This window comes from Antedon bifida, chromosome 9 (genome assembly GCF_963402885.1).
Source record: "Antedon bifida chromosome 9, ecAntBifi1.1, whole genome shotgun sequence".
NCBI classification, from domain to species: Eukaryota; Metazoa; Echinodermata; class Crinoidea; order Comatulida; family Antedonidae; genus Antedon; species Antedon bifida.
Genome location: NC_136234.1, coordinates 9,341,607 through 9,367,307, shown reverse-complemented (window position 1 = coordinate 9,367,307; position 25,701 = coordinate 9,341,607). Strand labels below are relative to the sequence as shown.

At 33.0% G+C, this 25,701-nt stretch overlaps 1 protein-coding gene and 1 long non-coding RNA gene across 3 annotated transcripts in view; one reads left to right on the top strand and one right to left on the bottom strand.

Moving 5' to 3' along the window:
- LOC144852481 (chromatin-remodeling ATPase INO80-like) overlaps positions 1-25,701 on the top strand; it is an 85,336-nt gene that overhangs the window by 15,182 nt on the left and 44,453 nt on the right. For both annotated transcript variants that reach the window (XM_078710305.1, XM_078710304.1), the window contains exons 7-16: positions 46-239; positions 2,798-3,055; positions 7,072-7,267; positions 11,840-11,941; positions 12,144-12,346; positions 13,256-13,351; positions 13,885-14,087; positions 14,557-14,641; positions 18,446-18,563; positions 19,199-19,284. In XM_078710305.1, the coding sequence (XP_078566431.1) occupies positions 46-239; positions 2,798-3,055; positions 7,072-7,267; positions 11,840-11,941; positions 12,144-12,346; positions 13,256-13,351; positions 13,885-14,087; positions 14,557-14,641; positions 18,446-18,563; positions 19,199-19,284 (1,541 nt within the window). The remainder of the gene's footprint in view (positions 1-45; positions 240-2,797; positions 3,056-7,071; positions 7,268-11,839; positions 11,942-12,143; positions 12,347-13,255; positions 13,352-13,884; positions 14,088-14,556; positions 14,642-18,445; positions 18,564-19,198; positions 19,285-25,701) is intronic.
- Positions 4,978-6,934, bottom strand: LOC144852515 (uncharacterized). The gene is made up of 4 exons (XR_013614300.1): positions 6,714-6,934; positions 5,853-5,940; positions 5,604-5,695; positions 4,978-5,233 (listed from the first exon to the last, which is right to left on the bottom strand). It is a non-coding gene; the product is annotated as an uncharacterized LOC144852515 (long non-coding RNA).

The window sequence follows — 25,701 nt, the reverse complement described above, 5'->3', positions numbered from 1 at the left end:
TTAAGTTTAATTGAATTAATAAAGACAAAGTCGATTTTATTTTAGTGGATAAGTTTAGAAAAGGAAAAATGAAGATTGTGAATTTAGAAGAAGCAAAAGTCCCACGTCCTCATTTCTCTGTTTCAACTGTCTCCCAGTTTCATGATTCTATAGTACGCCGTAAGTTAGCAGGAGTAAAAGATATCGATGGTTTAAGAAAAAAGCTATGGATTGCCATGTCAAAAAAAGATATTCCAAAGGTTAGTGATTATTTATAGCAAACTCTTTTTGTTGATATATTCTACTTTAAAACACTCTCAATATATTTAAGAATCTGAAATCGATTGTGTTTTTTTATTAAGGTGCTTCACTTGACGTAATCATAAACATTACAATGCAAAAGAAGAATTAATTTAAAAATGCAAGATAATATATAATACAATAAATAAAAAGAAATACTTAGTAGTAGTGGGATTTAACCTTTTATCATTCACCGAATGACATTATTTGTACCATTCCACGAATATAAACATTCAATAGCTTTGAATTCGTCACTGTAACGAGTTCCGGTTTTATCCGCGCAAACGCAACATGCACATTCGTTAAAAAAGGGATGCTGAAAATTATTATGCCAACCTATGACATGAAGAACGTGTATATGTTTACAGTGATGTACCTATTTTGTGTCATAAAACATATCACACACTGGAAATTGGTACCGCTTGTCGTAGACAACTGTATTTGGTGTCAAATTGTTCAAAATATACATGTTTATATGTACACTTTTTAAATATTTTGTTGAAACATGACAGGAAATTCCATTCTACATACACTGCAAATCACGGAGACTTGATATTGGTGTCAAAATGTTCAGAACATACATATTTATATTTACCCGTTTTTGAACATTTTGTTAATCATGAAATGACGAGACCTATCTTTTAATCCAATTTTTAACATGACATCATCAAAGTGACACATGAAGATAGAAATTTCAAGATGAATGCATTAAATTACCCATTTTTAGCACACGATTATTAAAGTTTAAAGACCCATTTTTTTAAAAGACAATAGGATCATATTGTATTTATTTTTTCATTAAATGTATTTTGTGAGCTGAAATTTGATCTAAACAACATAGAGAATGGGACTTTAACGCACAGGTGCATAATTAATTTGCTTATAAGTTCATCAAAAATCAATTGCAAAAACCTTTTTTCTACAGTTTTTGTGTGCGGAAAATGTAAAAAATGTGTACAATTTTGAAATGATTAAAATGACCTGAAATGTACGCGGAAAAAAAATCTTCTCGTGTACGGAATAAAGTCTCGAGACCAACTGAAAAATGTGAAAACCAATTATGACCGCTTGTGCATATAAACAATAAAAACATTCAAAATTGACAGAACTAACATTTTTGGAGAGCATAAGTAATAATTTAGATCAAAAAAAGCATTTAAATTAGCTTTAGATAATTTGTATCATTTTGATTTAATAATAATAAATAAAACTCTACTTGGAAGACTTGGAATCATTGAAAAAAAAAGAATTAGGCTAGATTAGTTTCAGTTGCCTGGTGACGTTTGTAATTATATCGTTTTTTACCTAATTTAAGGTCACACACTCCATTTTATGTAAAAAGAAATACTATATGGTCCTATTGCAAAATTTTTATTCATCTTTAAAATGGTTAAAAGTGTGAAAAATAAGTTGATTCTACTAATTTTTTGGTTTTTGTTTTTTTTTGGAGTGAAGTTGTGGCTTGGCTACCACTCAAAGGGTCCTGGGTTGAAGTCCCGTCACATGTCAGGATTTTTTCTAAGGACAAAATTGCAACTCCACTCCCAAAGACTTGTAATAAGACCTTGTTTATGTAAAGCATCTTGTGTATATGTTTGTCTTGTGAACCTCTGAGGGTCGCGGCCCGCTATAAATCCCAAAATGCATCCCTCGCGGATTGATATTTTCATATTGTGATGTGATGCACCAACTTCAACCGATCACGTGAAAGGGTAAACAAATAAAAGAACCGTAAGTTTTCAGCGAAAATACCAGGTCTTCCCCAATTTGTAATAATGGATTCTGCAAAAAAACCAATACAATTAATTCAGCAACGATATAGCTAGTGTACAATGTTCGTACGTTACCACTAATTACCAGCTAGGCCTACAAAACTAAGCTTAACTAAGCTAGAAGCATCTACAAGAGAACTTTATAGAATTAATTCATACATTGAAGTCATAGATCAATAATCACATTTCCATCTACTTGTATTTCGTCAAATGCAATATTTCAGCCTTTGGTCCTTTTAAAAAAAAATATTCATGGACTACATTCCGACGAATATGAAACAGGGATTACAAAACTATGTAACCGTTTTCTTTAACATCTCCTTATTTAGTACTATAGTACTAGTATTAAATAAATGGATACCTAGAGGGAACAGGGCACCACAGTATACAAAGAATGCTAATAAAACTGTTATAGTTTGATTAAAATCTGAAATTGATATTGTCTTATTGAAAATCATTGTATGTTATGAAAAATTTGTATTTTTATATATAATATATATTTTTGCTTAATTTTACATATCAGTTATTTTCTAAATTCCAAATTTTCTTATTCAGATTTTTATTCTTATGTGGTTTTTGTTTTTCTTTAACTTTTCTGTTTTTGTTGTATTTTCTGTATTGTATCTGTTCCGAGGGTCCCAAATGATCAGCAACTGCTGGATGGATTACCCTCATTAAATATGGTTAAAATAAAATAAATAAATAAAATAAATAATCTTGAATTACTTATAATTTTCCCCTTATAGGCATATAAACATCGATCATCTTTCCGTTCTAATAACATAACCAATGCAAAAAAACTTGTACAACTTTGTCAAAAGGAGATGAGACGTTCAGCAGTACAATCACAGCGTATATGCAAGGAGACTGTTCCAAAAGCAAGACGATTGACACGTGAAATGATGTCTTACTGGAAACACTTTGATCGTGTTGAAAAGGAACACAGAAGAAAAGCTGAAAAACAAGCAATTGAACAACGCAAGTTAGATGATGAAATAAGAGAGGTTGGTATTTTTTATTTTCAGTATCATAGTGTGTAGACGGGACTTGAGACGGTTGCTTTTTTCTGTAAAACATACATAAATGTATTCATCTTCTTATCTTCATCTAAATTATTCTTCTGTACTCTCTCGCACACACATCCTGGCTTATATGATAGTGATGTCCAAAAAACCCCCATTGCTACAGAGTGTGTATCTTGCCTTTTAGTAAGGTTTGTTCTCGATGATTTTTTGTAGGATAGTGTACTATTTGGTCGTAAACTAGTACAAAAAGAATTTCATTGCAAACATTTAAACTCTGTGGCTGGTATTCATGAAAGGGGACTATCTTTAGTCCTGGACTATCCTTAGTCCTGGACTATCTAGTCCAGGACTAAGGATAATCCTGGACTATCCTTGATATCGTATTCATGAAACCTGGACTAACTAGTCCTGGATTAAAGGGCCTTTCACACCTGTTCCGGCACGGTTCCGGTCCGGCGACGGAAAATCCAATCGAACGTCAGTGTTTCGTTTTCACGCGGCTACGCGCATATCGATTGGCGCATAGCCGCGTGGAGCGTCGTGAAAACGAAACAGTGATGTTCGATCCGTCGGACCGGAACCGTGCCGGAACAGGTGTGAAAGGCCCTTAAGCCATGGAAAATTACAGCAGCTAGGTGGTCCATGATGTTTCCTTCTAAACTTGTTCTAAACACGCTAGCATTGCATTCGCGTACTACGCGTCCAGGGTATAATTTACCCTGCACAAGTTCAACTAGAGGTCAGATTATAGGTTCTGCACACAGTACTTGTACACGTGTGACAGATGCCTGATGAATAAATAGTAACATAAAACAACCAATTTTGCCATTAAACCAGAAGCATAAATGAAATTATTGGAAAACAAAGTAAGTCTTGAATATTTAAAGAAGACTCTTGTGTAATTTTATTTGAATTTCATGTAAAGAAATTGAATTTTAAGGCGAACTTCAGGCCTAGCATCTAGCTAGCTAGCCTAGTAGTAGTGGGCCTACCTTGTTGGCCTAGCCTACCTCTCTCTAGGCCTACCTAGACTAGCCTAGGCGCAACTACTATCTAGGCCTAGTATTCCTACCCACTATTCTACCTATAGTCCTAGGCTTACACTAATTTCACTAAAAATATGGCCTATTACCTAGGCCTAGGCTAGTTCCAGTAGTAACTACTGTCTACTCTTTTCTTTAGATCTAGACTAGCCTAGGCCCTAGCTAACTACTAGGCCTATATTATATATAGGAGGATTATAGGCAGACTCCTTCTACTACTGCTACTACTAGTAGTAGTGCTACTATCCAAAGGGCTAGTACTAGGCCTAGTAGTACTTTTTTATATTTTGTTTAAAAAAATGGATGCATCATTTGTTATTAATTGATCTGTTACAGTAGGTTGATTCATAATAATAATATTATATGATGATTAAATTTAAAAAAACTAGGCCTAACCTAGCTAGCTGCAACCTTGTCCATCTAGTTCCTACTACTAGACTAGAGTAGAGCAATAGCCTGCCTTCTACTAGCTACTGACCAGGGTAGTCTCTCCTGGTAGTAGGCATAACAATAACATATGCATTATTTAATTGAAGATCTGTGTTCCATAATATTTAAAATGAGATAACACAATATTTATTGTAAATTACCTTTTTTTTATCTACACAGATTTTCAAGTCAGCAAGGCATCAACATTGTTTAAAGACTGATTAAATTAAATACTGTTGTTAGGACTATACTACTATTTTCATTGTTGGAGCTGTGGTTGCAAAATTATCAGAGTATAAACTGCAGAATTGAGAATTGGACATAAATAATTCAAGACAAGTCACATGATGACCATCTTTAAGTAACAAAACTATTTATTTTGATGACAATTGTATATAATATATATTTCAGTCAGGAATTATTTATCTAAATAAAAGTTGGACAGAATGCTGTGATCTGAACATGAATGTACTACAGTAATATGGTATTTGAATTTATTTATTTACTGTTTTTGAATAAAACAATAGAGTAATTTAAAAAGTTTCATATGTGGTTTTTATATGGATTTTCTTATTTTCATTTATTACTACACAACACACATACTAAAACGTATACAATTGTTTTGATAGTCCTGTTTCTCTCTGCATGATTATTGTGCTCCATCCAGGTTTGTTAGCAATTGTATCTAAAAAAAAATATTTAAATAATGTTAAATTACATCCAAACAGCTTTACAACTGAAAGACAGTACAGATAATAGCGGTAGACGATAGACAATCGCTAGCCCTGGCCAATAAAGACTGTCGGCTTACAAGCCTAGATAATTTGTCACAATACTCCACTTCATTTTTGTTTTCAATAATACCTCTTTAACTTGTACTCGAATAATTATGATGAAAATATCCAGAAAATTAAGCCTTCCCCCTATATAACTATAAATTGGGTGGATCCAGGATTTTTTAATTCGATCCCCCACCCATCTTGTGTAGTTTGCAGGATGCAATTTTTTTAGACAATTTATTAATACATTTTAAATATTTGTCTTTATCTTATTACCTTACTTGACCAACAGCATCATTCCATGTAGCCTAACTAGGATGGCAGTGGAGGAGGCATGTAATATTGACCAGATATATGTGTTCAGCAGTCTAAACCAATAGAAAAATAAATGAAATTAAACTATATTATCTAAAAAAATATTGAAACTAATACTAGCCTAGGTATTTTACATTTATTATGCCAAATTAAAATTAATTCAACAGGTTGTATATAAATTGTTTTATTTTTATCTTAATAATACCTTACCTGACCAACAGCAGCATTCCATGTAACTAGGACGGTAGTGGAGGCATATAATATTCACCAAACATTTGTTCAGCTGTCTAAACCAATACTAATAGAAAAATAAATAAATGATATTAAAATATATACAGTATCTAATATTTACTACTAACTATTAGCCTAGGCCTATTGCATTTATTATGCCAAATTAAAATTACTTCAACAGGACGTCCTATGTAAATTGATCCAATATTTTGAAAATACCTAACACTGCATTCCAGTCTAGGCCTAGACAAGGCATACTAAGTAATACAAGGTATGCCTACAATAGGCTAAGACTACTGTTTACGGACTACCTGATGTAGGGCCTTGCAATGCCCATCGACTTAGCCAATGGCAGAGTCTAGAGAGGCCTAGTTAATTAGTAGTAGGCCTAGGCTACTAACTAGGTACTCTAGCTAGCTAGGCTTACTAAATACTAGACTTCGGCCTAGCTAGCTAGGCTATATCCATCTATCATCATTTTTAACAAAAATTATAATATGTAAAATATATTACAAATTAAGATATATAGAGTGATTTACATCTTTAAAATAAGTTAAATGTGCGCTTAATGAAGAACAAATCATTTTAACACTAGCAGTATAGGGTGGTTGCTAGGCAATATCGCCCTAGGCAAGCGCTGTCAGAATTGAAACTGTGGGCCTAGCTTTTGGGCCTAGATTAAACACACTAAATTAACTTACTAAATATAATTTTTTTACTTTCTAAAGTACTTTATTATATCAAATATACGTTATATTTACTAATTTGATACAAATAAAAATGATTAATAATATTTTGTTTCTTAAATATGGTTTTAAAGTTGTCACACTTGTAACCTACCTTACCTCAGGCCGCCATTTTTTTCGAGCTATTCTTGAGATAGTCCAGGACTAACTTTCTTAAACCTACCCCTTGGGTGGACTATCTTTTGCCGGTTTTAGTCCAGGTTTAGTCCAGGTTTAGTCCAGGACTAAAGATAGTCCCCTTTCATGAATACCATTTCAAAATAGTCCAGGACTAAATCCAGAGATAGTCCAGGACTAAAGTTAGTCCCCTTTCATGAATACCAGCCTGTGTGTATAAAATGTAACAAATAAAACAACATTGCAAATCATATAATTTAAACATTTCTGACAATAGTAAGGCTTTTTCAGATCAGGGAGATAGGTAAAAATAAACAATTCTATTTATTATACAGGCAAAGCGACAGCAGAGAAAGTTAAATTTTTTGATTACACAAACTGAACTTTATGCACATTTCATGAGTCGCAAATTGACTGGAGAAACCGATAGACATCGTAAAGAAATCCTAAGTAAATTGGAAGAAAATAATCCAATGAGAGAGGTGCAGGTTGATGGAGGTGTACTTGTAGATGTAGAAGCAGATGATTATGGTAATGTACAAATTTAAAAGCGTGTTTTGGTATCACATTTTCTTTGCCTCTTTGATCTTTTATTATATTACATGTTAGGGTTATATGCCTTTAATAATACGGACATACTGCGTTGAAACACCGGTTCTCGTCAGATCACCGAAGTTAAGCATCGTTGGGCCAGGTTGCGTTCTGGATGGGAGACCATCTAGAAATCGCAGCGGGTGCTGTATATACTGGAGAGTGATGGTGTGATGGTGTAATGGTAATATCGGACTAGCATGTGATAGGCATGGGTTCGAGGTTATCTGTACCATACTAATTGCATCCTTAGGAAAGATGCTTTACTCTCATTGCCTCATCCTTCGAATGGGATGTAAAGCCGTTGGTCCCGTGTACTTAACAGTGCACGTTAAAGAACTTACACTATTCGAAAAGAGTAGGGGATCGTCTCCCGGTGGTAGGCGCTGCACTGCTGGCTGCCGTGGGTCCGTGGAGGGCCTAATCTGAATTTCCTCAGTTTCCAGTTAAGCTTGAGGACAAATATAAATACCTTTACCTTTAAAATTAGTTTTTGTTACAATTAATACCTATAAAGTAATTTTTGTTTAATAAAAAAGCTTTGCTTTACTCCTTGATGGTAAGACAAATTATATTTACTAAATGGTCTAGGTCGTGTCCACAGATGGTTCTCGATTACACAGTAATTTCAGCGTAAAAAAACTGGTGATTTCAAATGTACGTACCGCAGGACTATAAATACATTGTCGTTTTAAGGAACGAATAAATAGACACGATGATTAATGTAGTCAACTAAAATTAGCACACTGGGAATTAGGCCTACTTTCGAAGGAGAAACTTGTCTTAAAATGAGTCCAAAAAACTAAAACTGTCCCTGTTGTAGTCGATTGAAATAGTAAAGTATGTATAACGATACACCACTACGATGTTTATATTTTTTATAATTACTAATTAATACAATAAACAGTAACCACATTCACATTAAGAAAATTTCGATTCAAATGGCGACCAAAACTGCTAATTACTGGGCGATAGTAGTCTTTGACAGCTTTTGTCTCTCCTCAGTGCTCCACTTTCACGTTTTATGTTATGTTTGTATTGTCTTTACTGAAAGGAATAAAATAAAATAAATAAATACTACGTACAGTGTTTACAATATTGTCAAAGTATTGCAATGCTATATCTCAGTTTTAAGTTTATTCTCAAAGGACCCATAAATTTACCTACTTGTGTTAAACCATGGAGGGCTCATAAATTTACCTACAAACTGGGAGTCTGAGAGATTGGAATGTTCCATTCATCGCCAATCAATACATTTGTATAAACGTATATTAAATCTATGAAAATAGTATTTTTTTAAGAAAATCGGCCTGTCTTCAACATTATGATACTGTACTCGAGCTGTTCAACCGGTTTTCAGCTATTAAAAACAATTATCGTAGGAGGAGATAGGAAAATGCGAAGCATCCTCGTATTATTGTGTGCAGGTATTTTTTAAGAGGACATCTATTAGACAGTGTATACTACTGTCGGAAAACACCCCTATTTGGGGCAAATCGTTCAACCTAAATTCGTTTTAATTGTCAATAACTAATTATCTAACTCAATTTAATTAGTAAACAGGGTTACATCTGGTGGTTTAAATCAGTACCAAGATTCTAACCAACTTTATATACCATCGAGTAAACATTCTAGAAATAATGCGCGATTTACCGAATTTTGCCCTTACGTAAATTTATATATAGATTTACACTATTATTGGATGGAAGCCTTGTTCACTTTAACATCAAGAAATTATACAAGCAAGTGCAATGGGTCTATTATTATCTTTACTACATAATATTACAAGATTTAGACTTATTAACACTTTCACCACCAACCACTCACTTAAGGAAGATCACCGCCATACATTTTTGCTAAATTCATCTGTTTTTCAAAGCTCACAGTGGAGGTTTTTTTATCAGATAGATATGTACTATACATCAAAATAAAGACATACAAATACTGTAAGCTTTCCAATAATACCAAATATTTTATTGAAATAATATTCTAAAATTTCAAAATACAAAGGCTAGATAATAGGGGTTTCCACTCGTGCTCGGCCTAAGCTAGTGTCCCTAGGCCTAGAATTTTTCTTTTCTTTAAACATACATAAATCTCACGTAATTTATTACATTTTATAAATCAAACTTTGATATAAATATACTAACACCATCTGCGGATAATAAATAGTAATTTGCAGAGACGGAATCAGCAAATATTTCTGCAATTGCTTCATCTGTAGTAAGCATGTTTACTGTACACACACCCGCTAGTAGCTGGGGTCAACGAGAATAGGTCACAATCAAATTGTAAAATATGTGCAGTACAAATTGAATTGAGTGTTGACATTTTTACAGTAGGTACATAGATACTTACTCTAACCAATTCTACAATAAAAAGGTATGAACAATCTGGTGGTGTTTTTCTAAAGACGGAGATTTCCGTTTTTGACAGTGAAAGTGTTAATAATTAGTACTAAGATAACAAGATACAGTTTACTAGGAATATGGGAAATTAATTAAACCGGCAGTTCAGAGACATTTGGTTAGATGAACTATAGGTACCAATATATAGCTATATGATGGTGTAGAGAAGGATTACCTAAAGTCAATAAAAATTGGTGACAATTAATGCCAAATGAAAAAGTTGAGTTCGCAATACTAAATGGATAATGGCAGACTAATTGTCCTTTGCACCGCAAGTACCATACGCCCTAAAGTTTGATTAGAGACCCCCTTCCCCCAACCAGGCTATCTTAAATATTGTAGATATCGGGTCTAGGACAACTACCTCCTAGGACAATTACCCCTAGGACAACTATCCTCTAGCTACCCACTATCCTCTAGCTACCCACTAGGACAATTACCCCTTAGCATATCATGTAGCATATCCGGACAATTCCCACCCGGACAATTACCCTCTAGGACAACTACCCTCTAGGACAACTACCGTCTAGGACAACTACCACCCAGACAACTACCCCCCAGACAACTACCCCCTAGGACAACTACCCTCTACTACAACTTCTGTGCCCCTAGGACAACAACCCCTCTAGAACCACAACACCCTCTGGACAACCACATCTCTGGAATAACTAATCTTCATGACACCTACACATTAGGCTTTTTTATTTTATTTAATTTATTTAACTTTTTTTCTAATAATAAATTACATTACATATATTTTCCGGTTTTCTGATATTTATTTATTGTACTTTTTTTATATTACCTTTTTAACATTTTATATGTGTTTTTTATTATGTCTTTTACATTTCCATATGTCCTTCTTATGATCCTTGTTCACTTTCACATCTCCAATTTCTCTTGCAATGGACCCCATTGGAAATAAATGTCGACATGTCGATTTTATGGGTCGTCCTTGCATCCATTCACTTTGGTTTTATTCAATTTTAATATTCCTATTGTTTGTATTTTTTCTTTGTTTTGTATTTTAAATGTACTGTTGAATGGATGCTAAATGAATAAATAAAATAAATTACACTTTGATAATGATCTTGTAAAACTCACTGAACTTCAAAACATAGGGAGAGAGATTGATCTTAAATTAAATCTTTCGAATCTTTTAATATCATATGCATATTCGTCAGTTACTTGACGTTGAACGAGAATCGATAAAGCTCCAAATTTCTTAAAATGTATTCTAATTTTGACAAATAAAAGGGGTGGGCTTATTTAATTCTTGCGGGTGTCATTTGGTATTGTAAGAACTCACCTGTTCATTTGGCATTATTTGTGAGTGGTATCTCGCTCATCTATGATATCCCCATTTTTTAGGGGATTGCAGTGAATAAAATGTCTGTCTGTCTTTGGATGAGGATGTCAATGGGCATCTCATGGTGGTGAAATTACAGTACAGCTAAAATTTACTACAACGTAACCCACGTTCCAGCTTTGTGGCTATGTGTGGCTACAAGGTATTGTTTTTGATCGCGATCCTATGAACTGCATTGTTTTTTTTATTACAATCCTACGATAGACATTGTTTTGCCATGTGTCTATTGTTATGTGTTACAAACAACATTGTTATCAATGAATCATGTGTGATTGCAATAAAAGGTTACTCGTGGGAACGAAGCAGTCATTAATAGCTGTACTGTAAGTGGTACAGTATCTCTCAGGTCTATCTGGTACCATTTTTTAAGCACCTTTCGTAGTCCCCCAAGCAGTACCCGACAGACTCCCATTTATTTTGACTTCAGGTAACCCCCTTACACACTTACATATTCAGATATTGGATCTTGCTCATCTAACCAAGTCTCTTGGCTGCCTGTCTACATAGATGTAAAAAGTATACTGATTATAAATACCTACTCAAGGACTAGCAAATCTCAAATGCTCACTTCTAGTTATCATATCAAAACCTGCTGATTTGTGTAAAGAAATCTTATCAATTAACAAAGCAACTTTGAGACTTTGTTTATACAGTAATTTATGTTTTTATATGAAATAAACTGTTGGTTTTTTTGTCTGCATCTAATTGACAATTGTTTTTTACATGATTTTCATCTAGATTCCAGTGAAGCTAAAGATCTTGCCCTAAACAATGCTCAGAATGCTTTCAAGAAACATGAGGAGAAAACTGCAATTTTTGATGCTGATATTCCTCAAAGATGTAAGTTTGAATTAATTTGAGGGGTTGCAGTACTATAGTGTGTTTTAAAAAGAAATCTCTTTTGCACTTTCATGTATGCGTTAATTGTTGAATTTAATTGCGATCCTGAAAGAAAATGTGGAAAATGGATCTTCAAGCTGATAAAAGTAACCAATTTTGAACACCATTAATAAAAAAAAAATTATCGTTTCTTTTTTTATAGTTGATCTGGCTAATCCTTTCTTGCTTAGTAACAATGAGATGCCTCAACCTAAAATGTTCAATGGCCAATTGAAATCTTACCAATTGAAGGGTATGAACTGGCTAGCCAACCTGTATGACTGTGGAATTAATGGTATTCTAGCTGATGAAATGGGTCTGGGTAAAACTGTACAGAGCATTGCATTTGTTACTCATCTTGCTGAGGTAAGTTTTCATTAATTTGTCTGATGGAATTTATTTTGATCAATGTTTGATAATAAATATAATTATTTAGCCATTTATTCACTTACAATGTGCTTGTATTCATTTAACTCATCCATTCATAGACTATAGTACAGCTATTAATTACAGCATTGTTTTTTTATCATAAACCTATGAAGTATTGTGTTTTTATTGCACAAAAGGTATTGTTTTTTATCGCAATCCCACATGATACCATGGAGAGATATTGTTTTTGGATTGCGATACTACAGGGCTTTGTTTTGCTATGCCTCCGTTGGAAGGGTGTTAAATATACACCATTGTTACCAGCTATCAAAAGAGAACAATGTTAGTATAATAACCCACCTTGGATCGACGAATTCTACCCCTAGAGTTATGCCCAAGAAGACCTGCAACTACAGTGTACTACTACATATACTATATGACACAAAATAGACACAATTCACCGATATCAACATATTTACAGATCCTGAAAGAAATTTCAACATATCTTTCAACATATTTACAGATACACATACATTGTGCATATTTCATGTTACACATTGTGTGTTAACACTGATAAGTTCAAATCTAGTATTTTATCTGATTTTACAGCTTTCCCATTTCTACTAAGCAACATAGTGTACAAATAATGAGTGTTTATTAGTGGAATGGTACAAACAATGGCATGAAGTGAATAATGAATGGTTCTATTTCAACGAGGCAATGCCGAGTTAAAATATAACCTTTCCTAATTATTCACCAAATGACATTATTTGTACCATTCCACGAATAAACATTCATTATTTGTATTATAAAAACATCTAAATGGATTCTTGCCCAGCCTGGTAGAGTGACACATATCCCACACTTGTAGCTACTTCAAATGTGTTCTATTGATTTCAATTTCAGAATCAAGGTATATGGGGCCCTTTTCTTATCATTGCACCAGCATCTACTCTTCACAACTGGCAACAGGAGTGTGCAAGGTTTTCTCCACGCCTGAAGGTAAAGTAGATTTAATAAAATGGATAAATGTGTATATAAATCCAAAGGCAAATTACAATGCTGTGGGTATCAGTGGCTGGATCTCAATGGAGATACAAAAAAAAAGCGAAAAGCTAAATCAAAACTATAAAGTAAAACAGCCAGAAAAGTTAGCAGAGCTTTCGGGCAACACTAGCCCTTCATCAGTGCAAGTGAAGGAATTTGGATAACATCATAGCATAAGAACTGGCAAGTGCTGCCTGGGTGGACAGGAATAAAAGAAATACACCAAAAGGAGACAGGGTGGTGAATGGTGGGTGGAGACTGAATAAGAAAACAAAGAAGGTAGCTTGGTAGAGATATAAACAATTTTGGAATGAAACTAACAAACAGCTTAAATGGTGGTTAATATTGAAACTTAAATTTTGGTGGTCAATGGAATAATTTTACCGATCTGGGAGCATGTTCCTAATGTTAAGTCCAAAAGGTTTTGTGGTTTTAATGTGTATATAATAAAAAAAATAATGTCATTATTATTATTATCTTATTTCTAGGCTCTGCCATACTGGGGTAACCAACATGACAGACGTGTTTTGAGAAAGTTTTGGAGCCAAAAACAGTTTCACACTGAGGATTCTGAATTTCATATCTTGATTACAAGTTATCAATTAGTAGTTCAGGATGTAAAATATTTCCAACGTATTAAATGGCAGTATATGATACTGGATGAAGCACAGGCCATCAAGAGTAGTACCAGGTAAAAGTAAAGAACATTCTCCTTAAATACTGAGCATTTTATTAAAGTCAATAAATATTCAAGGATTTTCCTTATAAGGAAAAATGATTTTTAAGTGTTCTCTTAAAAGGTTCTTTTTTTAAAGGGAATATTTCAGGGTTTGAACTGCATCATTTCATGTACATTCTTTACAAGACTTTTTGTCTGACTGCTCTGAAGCTAATGGGTTGATAAAGATAAATATACATGGTAAACTACATTCACTATCGCTCTTGACTTAACTTCCAAAAAAAATTATTAGGTGTTTTTACTTCTGTTCAAGTCATGAGAAATTTATCATAGCCATGACAAGACTAAAATAGCCTGTCGCTACCACTTATGTTGATAAATTATACACACATAAAATGATTCATATTTCCAATTAAATATAAATATAAAATGTTTTTACCCTATCATCATCATAACATAGTGTACCATTAAATTATTTCAGTGTGAGGTGGAAAATATTACTTTCATTCAACTGCCGAAATCGTCTACTTCTCACAGGCACTCCAATTCAAAATAGTATGGCAGAGGTAAAGTCAAGATTTATGTTTTATCACAAACAAACAACTTATAACATGATTTTTGTCCCCACATAGTGGGGCTCCTTAGACCCAAAATACTTCAAATTTGGTTAGAATCATAAAACTTGGTAGGCAACTTGTATACAAAATTCGCAACTTTTAAGATTTGAGGCCATTTGACCTCAGATAATGTCTGATTCCTCAGAACGTACATCGTAGAAATATGAAAATAATGACAAATGATGCAGAAGTAATTTCTAGCAATCTGGAGGCGTAGTGTTCTCATATTTTTTAAAACTATTATTAGGTGAATTTACCAAGGCCGCTAATGTTGTTTAATTAATATTTTTATTTTTATATTTTAATTAATCCTATAGAGAGTGCAGAGTTCTACATTGTAGGGACGTAATTCTTATCTTCGCACATAACTTTGTAGGCTACATTATACAATGTGTGTAATAAAAGGGAACCCCGGTCTACAAGGAGCTATTTTAAATATTTTTAATGGTATCCTTAAAGTAAGAGTGAATTTATCAGGTCTATATTCCTAAAAGAAGAAACAATCCTTACAACTAGATTTAATTCGTCACTATGACGAATTATAGGTTATATGCATTGATTTAAATCAAGATAATTGATTTTTAAAAGATATATTGATTGATTGATTTTCTCAGAATCTTTAATTATTTTAATATATGAAAGGATCATACAATAGCCGGTATAACAATCCGATCAAAGATCCCTCTGCATATAATGTCATAAACCACATTGTTACATAAGTAATAAAGACATTACTTACTTTTTATGTAAATTTCATTATAAATTATGTGTATAATCTATACACTAAAAAATAAAATTGAACAAACAATACGGATAATAAAAATTCGCTTCCCAAGGTGAGACTCGAACTCGGTACCTTGAGTGCCATAGACACGAGCACAGACCACCGAGCCATACACAACTGACTAAAAGTTGTAGAAAAATTCCTCCGTGTATTTACTATGCAGTAACCACTTTGGTGCAGATAGATTATTACATACCGCAATGAATTATAATTTTTTAATATGATGACATCTTTAAAAATGTTAAAAAATGATGCACTGTCAAACTATATACTTTTAACTTTAATATATGAACTTTTGAAGGAAGAAAGTTAATGTTAAGTTTGTTATTTTGGTCTAAGAAAATGTCATAATTTGTTTGATTGTCGAAATTAATTTTTTAAAATTTAATATGCAATTAATGCTGACTTAATCAAGTTTTTTCTCTTAATTTGATAATAAATCATACATATGATACATACACTTCATGAAAATGAAATAAAAAATAATTGTTCCCGAGCATTCTGACGATCTATATTAATTTTAAAATTTGGCATATTTTCACCCTTTTGTTAACTTACATGTGCGTAGCCTGTCACTTTTGACGTGCTCGTATAACTCAATTTCGCGTTGAAAAGTGAATAAAATATGTTGATATCATTAAAGAAAGGTTGTACAACAGAAATCGGACAAAAATAGTGCGCATTAACGTTTAACGCGCAGTGCGCGTGCAAAAATCTGCGCACTCATGGTAATTTTTTAAACGCTTAAAATTGCCTGAAACGTATTCTAATTTCATTGAAAATAAATTTTGACAATTTTAAACATTTTAAGCACGCGTACGCATGCGTTATATGCGCTACGCACATAATTGTATTGCCATATGATGAAATATGATCTGAAATTTATGAGTACCAAATTTTGTTTAATTGTGATTCATGCTTGTGAAGATATGATTACAAACGTGATTTTGTTAAATCGCGCGTAGACCGCGTAATTTTTGATTGCGCACCGTGAAAACATAACCACATCGATTCCTGGCCATAAAGAATATACTCTGAAAAATTGACTTAGCTAGATGAAACTGATATCAAGATAATTGACGGACAAAATAGTGCTAAGGAAAGAATAAATAAATAAATAAAGAAATAAATAAAGATTGTGACAGAATCAAGAATGCATATAACCTAATAACACCATTTTTTAACACGCATCCTTACAGTACGTTCTTTGCCGTAGTCTTATTTCAAAGATTCTGACGATAGTCTGGGACAGAGATTTTTAGTGACTAAAGAAGTGCTGAGTTAATAAAAGTTTTATTTTATACCTCAGTCTAAACCATGGTCCATCAATCCCAAAACACAGTAACTAAGTACTAGTAAATTTTCCAAAGTAATTGAAGTTCGAATCAATTGTTTAATTTTTGAATAAACTGTGGACACGTACCAGGCATGTAGCTACAGAAATCTGAGGGTACCTAAATTTATTTTTAGAGTGGGCACCCAAAAATGTTTAGTACTGGCAACGTTAGAGGAGGGATTAGGTCATTGAGAGGTGTTTTTTTTTTGTGGAGTGGGGGTTTGAGGTGAGGGAAGTCTGCGACTTCATTTGCCTTTTTGCCAGTATTGAGTTAAATGCATAAGTTTCTATTAAACATGAATAGAAAGTAGTACTTCTGCATCATTTGCCATTATTTTCGTGTTTCTAGAATTTACGGTTTACGAGATTATGACATTATCTGAGGCCAAAGGTCAAATTTTAAATGGCCTCAAATCTTGAAAGTTGAGAATTTTGTTTGCACTTGTTTAAATTAAACAACTTCATTGCTGGATATGATGTTTTCTACTATTTTGTTTATTAGGTTTAACAATTTACCTCCCTCAATTTCCTGTGCTGCCACCCACTATTCATTCTACAATAAAATTAAAAATTGCCTTTTGTCTTATTACTAATAACCAATTTCTGTTTTACAACCTTTCTTTAATAATATCATCATGTTTGATTCACTATTCACTTTTCAATTGCGTCATACGAGCTCGTCAAAAGTGACATGCTACGCACATATAATTTAACAAAATGGTGAAAATATGCTAAATTTTTAAATTAATATAGATCGTCAGAATGCTCGGTAACACCTATTTTGCATTTCATGTTCTTGAAGTGTATGTATCATATGTATGATTTATTATGAAATTAATTGCATATTAAATTTTAATTTAGGTGTATATATGGCTCTTTGGCCGATTACCCAGCAACCCTAGTACCAAGGGTATGATTTTTCCAGACACCATCCATCTTTCGAACAAACCATCCCAAGAGGCCGTGGAGTCAACATAATTAGAGAGATTAAAAAATTGTATCTCTTATGTTGACAATAAATTTGAACTTATCTTTAAAAAATGTAATGTAATAATAACAATATAAAACATGTGGGAAAAGTTGAAAGGAGGAAAATTAGGAAGACTAGCTACATAAATGTTACCAACCCATGTGCGACTATACTCAAAGGAGGTTCTGCACAGTATATAGGAAGATGATGATGAGATGATGACTCGCCTTTCCTCCGCACTCGGGTCATTTAAAAAATGTAGTTTAAAAATCTAATGTAATTTGAAAACTTCCCAGCACATTTGTAGGTACAATTGTAGTCATTTTGTTACCAACTACCCCATACCGTACAAATGCCAGTCATGTTTGTCCCATCACTCGCAACCCCTCCCCACTCTTTGGCAGTTTTCAAATACAGTTTAAAACATTCTCAGTATATTTTTAATTATTTTGATACTCCAGTACAATTCAATACAATTTCATAGCCAATAACCACACACACACACACATATCTATATGTAGGGATGCATGCAAAACAAAAAACAAACTTGGGAAAAGGTATGGCATTGAGACATAGATAGATAGATATACACGTCATGCCTCCCACATATATAAATAAATGAATCAAGAGAGTTAATTTTATTGTACTTTCATTTTCCCCCAGCTTTGGGCATTGCTTCATTTTATAATGCCAACATTGTTTGATAGCCATGATGAATTTAATGAATGGTTTTCCAAGGATATTGAAAGTCATGCAGAAAAGCAAACAGGAGTTAATGAAGGTATGGATGTTGTTTGTCACTGATTGATAGCTTAAAAGTTAAATAACATAAAGCATTCCATGTTATTATCAAAGAAATTATTTTATTGCAATTGAACATGCAAGACAAAACAGTATGCTTGAATAATTCCAAATGAAGAAAGAAATGTGGTGAAGAATTATCTCTCAAGGCTAAAACATGTGGGTAATATAATTCATAGGAAATAGACATTTGTATAAAATAATTTTTACGTATAAACACAATTTTGTTGATCCAATTCAAGAAATAAATGAGTAAAAACAACAGTTCCTGACAATTTAATTAAACTTCATTGTGTGCGAAATGGTGTTTTTCAATCATATTTTCATAACTATGTGTAAGATATCAATTAAAAGCAAAACTTGTATGTGTGCTCACAAAATATTTTGTGCACATTTTTGTAAAAGGCTCAAAATCAATTTCTAATCACATTAGTAGTTTCAGAATGTCTGATAATAATTTTGATATTGTCTACAAATAATAAAGCAGGATCTCAAATTAGATCACTAAAAATATTAATTCTATTGAAGATAATTATTTACTCTTTATATCTCCAAATTACTGGTTACCGTACGTATACATTATAGTCAACGATATTATTATTTTTAAATCATTAGATCAACTGTCAAGACTGCATATGATCTTGAAGCCATTCATGTTAAGAAGGGTAAAGAAGGATGTGGAGAATGAATTGTCTGATAAGGTTACCATCATTGTTTGTTTTTTAATAGTTTGACTAGGCCTTGGTATTGTCTGTAAAAATTGTATGTATCATATCAGTGGCAACGTGTCTCCCTGATGCATGTTTGTAGATCAGATACAGTAAAAACATAATTCTATTATACATTTTGGAAATACACCGAACGTTTTCCAATTTTAACGTAGTTTATATCAGCTGCTGCTTTTTCGAGAGCTTTTCCAACTTTCATATGTCCTTGATTGACACCGAAGTGTTTAAGGTGATATCGTGAATAATGTTGCTGAACTTCAGAACATTTGTGCATACATGTTTTGTTGTTACGTTGAACAACATCATCAGTGCAATGAAATACGGTCTTAGACGTTCTTGTTACCTGCAGATCAGGTAGATTACTCCACCCCAAAGTCAAGACAAACAGATTTAGAAACACCTATATTCCATCAGCTATCAGGTTGTATAATAGAGATTTCAAACGCTAGTCCGCTTATTACTCATGTTTCTGTTACATTTCCCTGTTCATTATTTATTTTAGTCTTGTAATTAATGTTATATTCATACTAACTCGAGTGTACCTAAGGACCCATATCTCATAACTGTATATTTTTGCCGTTGTGACAATAAAGTTTTATCGTATCGTATTGATACCTTTATACAGGTGAGTATTTAAATATTCAGATGGATTTTGTAACAAGTTATTTGTTTGTTTACAGATTATACCTTTTTATATGTAGGGCTTCTTTTATTTTTAATTTGTAACTATTGATGGCTGTCGATAATTTTGACATTTTTTTTGCTGCATTGATCTAGGCAATTCCTATTGTTGTTAATGTATTTGTATATATGTGAATTTTTATCCATACCCGTATGTTCTTGAATCCTTGTCTTTAGATGTCGGAAAGTTTCCCCGATGTAAGAGGCATCGCAGCCCCCACAATTCAATTTATAGACGACATTGGATTTAAGATCAAAAGGAATGGGGTCTTTATTACTGAAAAAATTGCCAATTTTAGTTTTATTAAATACTATGTTTATATTTAGATTTTTGCAATAGTTACATAATTTGGTTATTTTATTACTAGTGGCCACTGAAGTATTTTCAAGAAAAGGTAGCTTAAAATAATATTTTTCATCATTATTTTTTTTTCTTGTGTAAACTTTTTATTGAACAATGTTTTAATTGTTTTTTCAATTTCATCAGGTAGAAATGTTTAAGCAAAATGTCTTTCAAATTATTTATGTCTTTATGTAAACCTATCCAAGTTAATTTTGTGCAGTCTATCTATCTAACAGGGTATTGATTAATCTTGTTTTATACAACATGGGACAGAAACTAAAATATCCTATAAATGAGACCAGTGTTTTCTTCCTAAATACTGATATTACACTTTTACTCTTAGGGAGCCTTTTGATAAATATGTCCAGAAAACTTATTTTATTAGCCTTTTTTTTTTCAATCGTAAAGTTTATATTGTTGTGTCTTGAGTTAAAGAATCGATGAAATTTGTTTAATTCTTCTTCGTTGTTAAACAGGCAGAACATGTCGTCTACATTTCGTGTTTAGAAATCAAATCTTGGGCAATATTTTTCACTTAGCCATTTTCCCTCATTGTGATCCATCAATAAATAAGCTAACATGGGTGCTCGTGGCGAACCCATACTTCGTCGATTTATTGATAATATGCATTATTGTAAACGAAATGAGTTCCCGAAGTTGTAAGCATCAATAATTTCTAAAGATATTTTGGTGTTATTTTACATTCCTCATTTCTTGATATGTAGTTAACTGCCAGATCAGTCGACTCGTCTAATGGTATATTTGTAAATAGATTTTGTACGTCAAACAAGACCATAAACTTGTTTTGTTGTTTAAGATGTTTTATTTGTTGACAAATGTAAACGAGTCTGTGGCACAATATATGGTTGGTATGCATGGTTGAATTAATTTGCTTAAAATGCTTTGTTAAGTTATAGTTATATGTTCCTATTGAAGAGATGATTGGTCTTGTTTTTGGTGATCCATCACTGTCAAAGTCCTTGTGTAGTTTTGGTAAACCATATAATGGAATGCGTTCCTTTTTTAGATATCTTTATATGTCGCTTCATCTAACTCTCCTGTTTTGTACAAATTTCGTAAGAATCGTTGTAAATATCTAAACAAAATACTAAATTAAATATCTTAAATACTATATTACATTAGGAAAATATTCAAAACAATTAAATACTAAATTAAACATCTTAAATACGATAACTTAAATTATACATCTTAAATACGATTATGGCCTACATGTCGTCGAATCGCAGTCAAGTACTTGTTGATCAGGCGTTGACCTTCACATAATTCCGTCTGCAACCTCTGAATAGCTGTTCTTCTTTCTCTGTACTTCCTCTTCATTGGTGGTGGCTGTTGACCTAACACGTCAGCACGAGTGGTTCATTGTGTGGCAGCTTGTTCTTCATTCATTTCCATGATGAACTCGCAGACATTTGGGTGGCATTTTCCTATAGCGTTATGCCAACCTTCCAGAATGTTGTTTGTTCGGCTGTCTTCTCTGTGTACATTCCACATAGCGATGGGAAAAAAACCATTGAACCAGGTATCACTGAAATACTGTAGAAGATCGGGAACACCGGGATGATTTGCAGTGGGCATTTGGTTGACTGTGTACGTAAAGAGGTTGCAAACAAAGTGGAATGAGAGACAAAGCCATCAGAGACTGGATTATTCACTTAACTTCTTGGTTTTTGTGGTATGCTACTGTATTGATAAACCCAAGTTCTGTACCTTTCAATAAATAGCCTGAATAGAGTGAAGTGAAAGTTGCAGCCTTTCGTAGTTGTCCTGGGAATTATTAGCGCAATTGTTGATATCAAAGTCGGTCATTATCTTGTTCGGGCTGAATTATAGTTGACGATATGAATGTTCAAACAGGTTGTAATAGGTGTTGGCAGATTTGTCAGGCAGCAAAGTGAATAAAAGAGGTAAGAAGAATCAATGAATGACAGCATGAAGGATATAGAGTTAGTGTATATCCGAGGAGAAACCTTGAATGTCCCATCCATGAACAAAGTATCGGCTTCCGCTAATTTATGGAGGTTTCCGTCAGTTGCAAACATAAGCATGTCGTTATCTTGGTGAAGCAGGAACTGTTCATCATCCTTAGTGAGTGACCATTCGTCCGGTAAATCCACGTCGGCACGAGTTGCAGGCATGGCAAGTATAATTTTTTATCTAGCATGATACATCTGAGATCGACACGAAAAAAGTTGTGGAAAAAGGATGTCATCATCTTTAGGAGGAGCATCATCCGATCCAATACACTGACTGTACACATATGAAAATGAAACAAAGTGTGTATACGTCGTATAAACATAAACAGTATTGTTTCTAATAAATGCCCCCTCTGAGATTTTTTCCATATTGTAATGATTGCTCAATAGAATTGCATGTATATCCAGTCCAAAGGAACCTTAAATTAGTATAGTAAGGCAAAATATTTATTTCACAATGTTGTACCCACTAGCGATGTTTGTAAAACGCCTCATACTCTACCTTTTATTAATGACAAAACTAGGCTAATTTTAATAAGCTAAGCCATATACAGCAGTATCAGTTCTGATTTCTTTACTTACTTACTGCTTCAGCACACAATACGCTTGACGAATCCTGCTCGACTACTGTTTCGACCACTGTACGAAAAGCTTATTAAATTTCTTCGGTACATATCTATCAACGTAGTTACATTGTATACTTCTGTTATAAACCCTCCACAAATTTAAATCACCTTCAAAGTTGTTAAATTGACTCTTAAACCTGTTATAATTCTACGTTAAATTAAACCAACACGAATTAAATTGTCCGACAGTTATATCTATATATATATATATATATATATATCCAATCTGCAGACATATATATATATAAATCCAAAGGCAAATTACTGAAAAAATGACAATGCTGTGGGTATCAGTGGCTGGATCTCAGCTGGAGATACAAAAAAAAGCGAAAAGCTAAATCAAATGATAAAGTAAAACAGCCAGAAATGTTACGTACAGCATTACAAGAGGTGTAAAAATCTGTTTTCTGAAAATGCTATACTGTAAAGCACAAAATGTTTTGATTTAATGTACAAAGGATTCGTCAAGCAAGTACACTATACATTTCATAAAAAATTACCTTTTATTCCAATTCGAACATGGGCCACGTGTGTCGATCACTGTGAGGAGAAATTTCATCATTGTTTTGAGCGAGGCAGCGCAGGCTGAGTAGGGCCTAGCTAGCATTTTCGGTCGGTTGCAATTTATTTTTATTTTATGTTTTAATTACACCTAAACAAACAATATAAATAATAATCAGGGTTCGTAAATGTTTCAAAGAATACACAATTAGAAGTTTATCGTAACTATTTTATTTTCATTTTTCCATATTTAGGCTAGGCCTGGCTAACTAAGCCTAGGCTAGGCCTGACTGTAAACAACATTGCTGGGAATTTCGCGATTTTTGCGCCCCCTTTATTTTTGCGATCGTTGTTCAATCGCGACAGTTGCGAAAACAAAGGTGCGCGAACATTTTGGGCTTTACAGTAGTAGAGAGGTGGTGGTCCTTTAGAAGAATATTTTATTTTATTATTGATAAAAACCGTATAAAATCTAACAAAAAGAAGAGCAAATTCAATGACTACCTGACATGACCATGTTTCAAAAACCATGTCACATGGTTCTTCAACCCTTGAATTGAATTCCTTCAATAATTCTCATGAATTATTCATAAGAAACTACAACTGAATTCACATCGCAACCGGGTGATTTTGTCGCACTTTGGTAAATCATAGAAAACCACAAATGACCCCAAGAGGGCTCACTACTTTTTGTCCAGTCTAAATGAATGTGAATGAGCTTGATGAAATTGTACCCAAAAAGAGAAAATAGAAATACAGAAGTATCATACTGATAAAAATAAAATAATTAATAAACTTAGCTACACCTAACCTAAAATGAATAAGTGAACTGCTTACTTTAAAATTAAATGTAAAATGATGTTATATTTTATATAAAAATTTAAAGGAATATACTGACTCTACATTTTGTAATTCTTGGTTCAGTTCATTCCATACTTTTGGTCCTACACATGACACTGAGAAACATGTAAAAGTATGCTTATGTTTTCTAGTACTAGTATTATGTCTATGGTAAAAACAATTTTTGGTAAAGAGTGATGAAAAGCGCATATCAAGTTCTCGGTATCTTTATTTTTTTTTAAATGACATAAAAATACAAAAGCAGCACAAGTGCTGAATTGACATATTCTTTACACAAAAAAGGAATAACTAGATTTGAACTCGTCACTACGGACGAGTTAGGTTATCCGCAGCGCAAACGCCACGCGCACGTCATACGTTAGAATATTGCGCGCATTATTGAAAAAATGTTAGTGTGCTCTCTATTTTGTGTCACTTCTAAGTATATACAGTATACACTATATACTGTATACGTACTACATACAGTGCAAATTAGGAGAAAATAAGTGACCAAAGTTATTGACGCTTTTGAACATGATGACGTCATCACAATTTTAAAAATGGTAAATCATGCGAAAGATAATTGATTGACCTAGACACTATAAACAATTGCGGGAACTCATTTACTTCCAGAATCTGTAATTTAAAAAATTTCACCACGTAGTTTGAAATCTATGACTTTTTAAAAAAGGGCATAATTTGACGAATTTTTTAACTTTTTCATCAAAAACACGCTCAAATTGTTCAATTTTACGTGCTCGTATGACGTGATTTTAAGTCGAAATTGTTTGAAAGTTGATAAAATTACTAGAAAAGGTTGAAAAAACAAAAATCAAGCCAAAAAAAAATGATTTTGCGCTACGTGCGCACACGCGCGTAAAAAATTGCACACGCATGGGAATTTTTTTAATGCTCAAAATGACATGAAACGTGAAGAAAGTTGATTAGAAATTGATTTTGCGCACTTTGAAATTTTACGCGCGTAACTTTCTGTAAAACATGCCATTTTTAATCCATAGAATGTTTGCGCATGGTATGACTTAAATTTAAATACAAAATGACTTTTGGTTATTTATCTATGATTAATCATTGAAATTCATAAAATCGCGCGTAACTTGCGCTGCGTGACTCGAAATTCATAAAACAGAGTTTCTTGCACATTTACAGCTACAGGTCAATCTTATGACAAAGTTATACAATCTAATGTTAGCCAGAATTAGAGATATGCGTGCAACAAAATTCGTGGAAAGAAAGAAGAATATAGAAAAAAAAAAAAGAAAAAAAAAAAAAAGATCCTGACAATAACAAGGGGTTATCCGACCAAGTGCGGATAACCAAAAAATTACACAATTAAAATATATCAAAGGTAAAATGTATATAAATATATATGTCAATAAAAAAATAG